Here is a 5483-nt window from a genome sequence, read left to right as displayed (position 1 = left end):
GCAACGCTGAGAGGCAGATGGACTGCGAGAGGTAGATGGCCAGAGCTAGAGCTGCGGAGAGAGAGTTTGGTGCCGGGGACTCCAGCAGAGACATCAGACTTCCCTTTTCTGGCCGGCATTAAAACCTCTTCTCTTTACACTTTTCAAGTTCCTTTGGTGGTAACTACTCAGCCCTCTCTTTGTTCTGCCTCGACGATGGTGAGGTAAGAGGAGCCAAGAAAACAGGGGTGGGGTGGGTAAAGGAGCATCATTGACTAGCCGCTTCCCACCTGACTCCTGCGAGAGCCTTTCTTGGGGCTGCCTTGGGGTCCAAGCCCTGGGATCCATCGCTCGCGCTGCATGTCATCACTTCTCATAGCACCCTTCTCGGTGCCTGTCAGAGGCCATGCTACTCTTCGCACAGACCTCTCACAGGGACTGTGTATTTTTGTATTCTGTCCTTTCTTTCTCCCCAGTTTGCTCATGCTTACCTTTTTGTCTCTTTTCCCCTAGGTGGTTTCACCGTGACTTAAGTGGAGTAGATGCGGAGGCCTTGCTAAAGGGGCGGGGAGTTCATGGAAGTTTCCTAGCTAGGCCCAGTCGAAAGAACCAGGGAGATTTCTCCCTTTCTGTCAGGTAGGTCACTCACACTTCGCTGTCTGCTATCCCTGGAGCATGTGGGATGCTTTGAACTCCTGCAGTGTTCCCAAGGTGTATACTGAACTGTGGTTTCCAGACCCATGAATTCCTCCCTGCATCTCGGCCCTTCTACCCTATGCTACACCAGGGATATGTTAGAGGCTTCTCTGTGACCCTCCCTCCAATTCCCTAGCCCTGCTTGCGCAGTCCACCCTGGGACACCTTGGGGGCTGTACCTTGTCCCTTCCTTTCTTCTGACTCCCGCAGCCCTCCTTCACCAGGCTTTTCTCTGCCTCATCCCACAGGGTAGGTGACCAGGTGACCCACATCCGTATCCAGAACACTGGGGATTTTTATGACCTCTATGGAGGGGAGAAGTTTGCAACCTTGTCTGAACTGGTGGAGTATTACACGCAACAGCAGGGCTCACTACAGGATAAAGATGGGACTGTCATAGACCTGAGATATCCACTGAACTGCTCAGATCCCACAACAGAGAGGTATGGAGAAAACATCTGTGCCTGGGAGGCTAATGCCTTCCCCAAAGCCTTCCTGCACCAGCCTCTTGAATTTGCTGGTCCATGAATTAGCCCTGCTGAAATTCCCATGTTTATAGCCTGGAGGCACACTCCCTTGGCACAAGACTCCCCAGGACCCCTCCCTCAGTGCCTTTTTGCAAGGAGGTCTCTGATGTTCATTGGCATCATAAAAAGTTGAGGTGGCAGGGCCCTCAAGGTCACCCAGTCCAACCCGACCCCCTGCTAAAGGCAGGATCATTGCTGTCTTAGCCATCCTAGACAAGTGTTGGTTTAACCTGCTCTTAACAACTCCAGGGAAAACCTTTGTGCACAACTGCCAGGCACAATGCCCCCAACATCAAAAATGCCCTTTAATTGACTACAGGTGAAACAGGAGCGTGAGGGTATGTCAAGGACAGGAAGTAGTTTGTTTAGTAGGGGCCCTATTAACATTCAGTGACTTGGGCTTCCTTTGCCTATTTGCTATTTATATCATGTTGCTAAAAGTGAAAATGATGGTGTTAGCAACAAGTCTGAAACTGCCTAGAGTGTAAGACAATGCCATGCGTGCGAACCCTGCTGTCCTGACCCACAACCCATGCTGTTCCCATCCCTGGCTCCTTGCACAGCTCTGCAGACAGATTACAGTCCTGGCTGTTCCTGTTATGCCTGGTCTTCCTCCTCTCCCCTATTTGCATATGTCTCTGACACTGAGTTCCTAAATCAAATGAGGTTGGTTTTTGCTCTGTGCTGTGCTCCCAGCCCTGGCGCTGTTGTGCTGCTGATCCATTGCCGTGTGGAGCAGCCCTGGCCTGCCCAGCGCGGGGTTGGGGTCCCGGGCCGTGCTCACTCGGGGAGGCGGACGCGGTCCCCTGTGGGGAGCAGGCAGGTCCTCCGAGCTCACACAGGGGTAGGGCTGGGGCCCTGTGTTGGGGGGGCAGTGTGCATGCTGCTTGGTGTTTCTGTCCCCTCCAGTCAAGGCCGTTGGGCCGTGGCTCTGCAGCTTCCTCCCTTCCCCACTGCGGTTGGAAACTTCCCTCCCCCCAGCTCTTACGAAAGCTCCTTTCTCACTCTCTCTCCCCATGAGATTTTCCATCACGTGGTTTCCCTAAGCTGGGGGAGGAACGGGGCAGGAGGGGGTAGTTAACTCTTTGGCAGCCAGAACCCCAGCCCTGCCTTGACATAAGGCACACATGAACCTCGCTTCAGGCCTGGGGGTGCCCCAGGGAGGGAAGGAATCAGACACAGGCTGGCTAGTGCAGAGCTCCAGCTTTCTCCATCTTCTGCAGAAACCCATGTCCTGATCTAGTTACGAGGGTTAGGGTAAAGAAAAAAGATAGTATCTTTGTCATGTTACAAGGGTCAGTAACCACCTACTTCTCTGTGCCTGTGATAATCAATGGAAAATAAAGCACAATGCTGTCCAAAAATAACTGAAGCTTAATGAGATACAGATTGTAGCCAGATTGGTCTACAGGCAAAAGGAATCAGAACTCGTGGTAGCAGTGATATCCAGAGGCAACCCGAGCAGCATGTGGGGCCCAGGGCAAATCAGCCCATGCAGGGCGCCACCCCCGCGCTGATCCCACAGGCCCTGGACCCGATGAAGCTGCAGCGTCAGTGGCCGGGGGGAGGGGAGTAGCAAGCGGCTGGACACAGAGCCACCATTTTGCCCAGCTCTGCACTGCTGCTGCTCTGCCCAGCTCCATGGGCCCCCCCAAAGCACGGGGGATGGGGCGGTCGCCCCGATTCACACCCCCATAGGGATGGCCCTGGCAATATCTTTTAGTAGACCAACTAGATATCTGCAAAAAAAAATTCTTTATTTGCAAGCTTTCGGGTGCACACACCCTTCGTCAGGCATAGGAGAATGCAAAGATTGTAAAAGTTCTCCTAGGTAGAAATGAAAATTCATATTTCACAGGAGAGCTGAAGGTGTAAGATCTCCTGGTTGGAATAGTTCATTTTGTGCAAATTAGGCTCAGATAAAAACTTTTAATTTCCACCTAGGAGAGATTTTACAGTCTTTGCATTCTCCTACGTCTGAGGAAGGGTGTGTGCGCCTAAAATCTTGCAAATAAAGAATATTTTTTTGCAAATATTTAGTTGGTCTCATAACTGAAGCTGAATGGCTTTCTGGTGATACAGCCACTCCTGCTTTCAGGAGTTTCCCATTGTCCCCAAGTCGCTCAAAGACCACTCTGTAACAAGTTCATCCACAGTGCTAAATTACTACAGCCCCTTGCTGTGGTAGAAGAAATGCTGGGGATTGTCTGAGGCTGTCTGTACTTCCAGAAATGTGTTTACAGGCTGAAACTATTCATGAGACAAATAGACTATGAACAAATGGAGTCTACATTACAGAATCCACTAGGCCAGAGCATTGCCTGGACTCCTGAAAGACAGCATTAAACTTCAAACTCCTACTTAAGGGTCTGACTAAGGATAAGTGACTGCAGTGTTGTGTGGGTATAGCCAAACTAGTTTTAAACAAGAATCTACTGGTAGCAGTGGAGCTGTGACAGTGCGAATCTCTTGATTTAGGCTGCTAAACCCACTCAAGAAGAGGGGTGAGCACTCACATAGTTAGCTTAGGCTGAGCGTCCTGCTGCCATACTATCCCCATCTTCGGCAGTTGAAAACTACATTGGGCATGTCTGCAAGAGCTGCAGTCACACTTTGATTGAAGTATAGATATTTTGATTGTGTGAACTGCAAATCCATTGAGAGGGTTATGTAGTCAAGATGGCCTGTGACTAGTGGAAATAGGAAGAGGAGTTTGAATTGAATAGGAGTCAGTGATTACCTGCTTTTGAAGCAAAATTTGACAAGCTGCAATGAGAAACACAGAACAACTGAGCTCACAAGCACTTGAGAGAGATGTTCAAGCTGGAAGGGGAAGAGGTGCAGTTTCGCTATCTCCTAGCATCCACTCTGACTGGGGCCATCCAGACGAAATGGCAGGATTCTGTTCAGGGGACAGCACGCGGCACTGCAATGCAACACAAGGCTGGAGATGCTGAATTGAACAGCTGGCTACCAGCTGGGGACCATGGGGAAAGGAAAGCTGGAGGTGACCATTCCAGCCTGGCCTAAGTGCCCACTCTCGTGAAGAAACCATCCACATCCTCTACCAGGTGTCAGCCCAGGAACCAGAATGCAACAGAGCCACTGAAGGCACAAGAGAGGCCTGACTGCCTATGGGCTGAGGTGGGCCCAGCCCTACTCAAACTACCTGGGGTCCTCTCACTAGCAAACAACTGCTCAGGTTGTTAAAACCCTGCATGTTATGTGTCAACAGCCCCTTGTTCTGGGCCTCTGGCCCTGGTGATGTCCCACCCTATCCTCCAGCTGAGAAGCTGGTAAAGCAGCCAAAAGCTGGAGGCCTTCTTAAGACAATGTCCTGGCAAATTCAAGCATTCTAGGTTTAATGACCTAACACCACAGGAACTCACCACACAAGGACCCTTTGTTACCAGTTCACCAGGAGGCAGAAACCTTAGTGCCACCATCTAACAAATGTCTGCAACCAGGAACCATCAACCCTGCGGGGGCTGCCAAAGCCATGGAGCCAGAAACAGCACCAGAAAAAAGGTTGGGACAAGGGAGCTGAAGAGTCACCCTCTTGTAAGCGAGAGCAAATGTTCACCCCAAGCAGGGAGGAGCTGGAACGCTTGTCACCAGTGGTGCCATCTGCACTGATATGGCGTCAGAGGTGCTCTTGAAGATCAGTCCTACAGCAGCAACATCATATGTGCACCAGCAAGGGATTGCCACTAGCTCACTGTGCCAAGAAGAGATGGAATGCTGCTGAGAGGCCTTATAGTCTGGGGGTAGAAACATACACCCTCTCCAAGTCACGGGCATTGGCTACCATGGGCAGGCAAGCAGGCAGATCCACCTCAAAGGCCATACAAGTTACTGAAGAAGGAACCACTGTGGAAATAGGAAGTGGATGTGTGATCAGAAAGCCATTAAAGGTTCAGAGATCAGAGGTCCTGACAGATACCAAGTGGAAGTCCAAAATAATTCTCTTATCAGGTTATTTGCTCTGATGACCATTGAGTGTAGGCACCCCTGTCTGGTCGCTGCTGTTGTACTGATTGCATTCGCTTCAGGTTGCACTGGGTATTGGTTTGTTTTTGTATTATGCTTCCTGTATAGTCACTGGAGTCCCTGGATACCATCCGCCTGCCATGCCCAGCAGTGCACTGATGGTTCTTTGGACTGAGTGCTGACCCCTATGTGTTACTATCAGGTCCAAGCCATGAAATACAGCTTTGTTTCTTACCAGCACCTTACCCTGCATGTCACATGGTTATTACATGTCTCCCATTTGGCTACCCC

The 5483-nt window shown here is 50.7% G+C and overlaps 1 protein-coding gene across 4 annotated transcripts in view; it reads left to right on the top strand.

Annotated features, from left to right (window-relative positions):
• Positions 1–5483, top strand: part of PTPN6 (protein tyrosine phosphatase, non-receptor type 6) — a 31177-nt gene that overhangs the window by 10970 nt on the left and 14724 nt on the right. For 3 of the 4 annotated variants that reach the window (XM_019526831.1, XM_019526829.1, XM_019526830.1), the window contains 3 exons: positions 14–203; positions 493–615; positions 924–1118. In XM_019526831.1, coding sequence (XP_019382376.1) covers positions 14–203; positions 493–615; positions 924–1118 — 508 coding nt within the window. The remainder of the gene's footprint in view (positions 1–13; positions 204–492; positions 616–923; positions 1119–5483) is intronic. The other variant, XM_019526833.1, reaches the window with a different exon arrangement.

This window comes from Gavialis gangeticus, unplaced genomic scaffold (genome assembly GCF_001723915.1).
Source record: "Gavialis gangeticus isolate Ggan-Ray unplaced genomic scaffold, GavGan_comp1, whole genome shotgun sequence".
NCBI classification, from domain to species: Eukaryota; Metazoa; Chordata; order Crocodylia; family Gavialidae; genus Gavialis; species Gavialis gangeticus.
The sequence above is the reverse complement of the archived record's forward strand: the minus strand, read 5'-3'. Positions and strand labels throughout refer to the sequence as shown.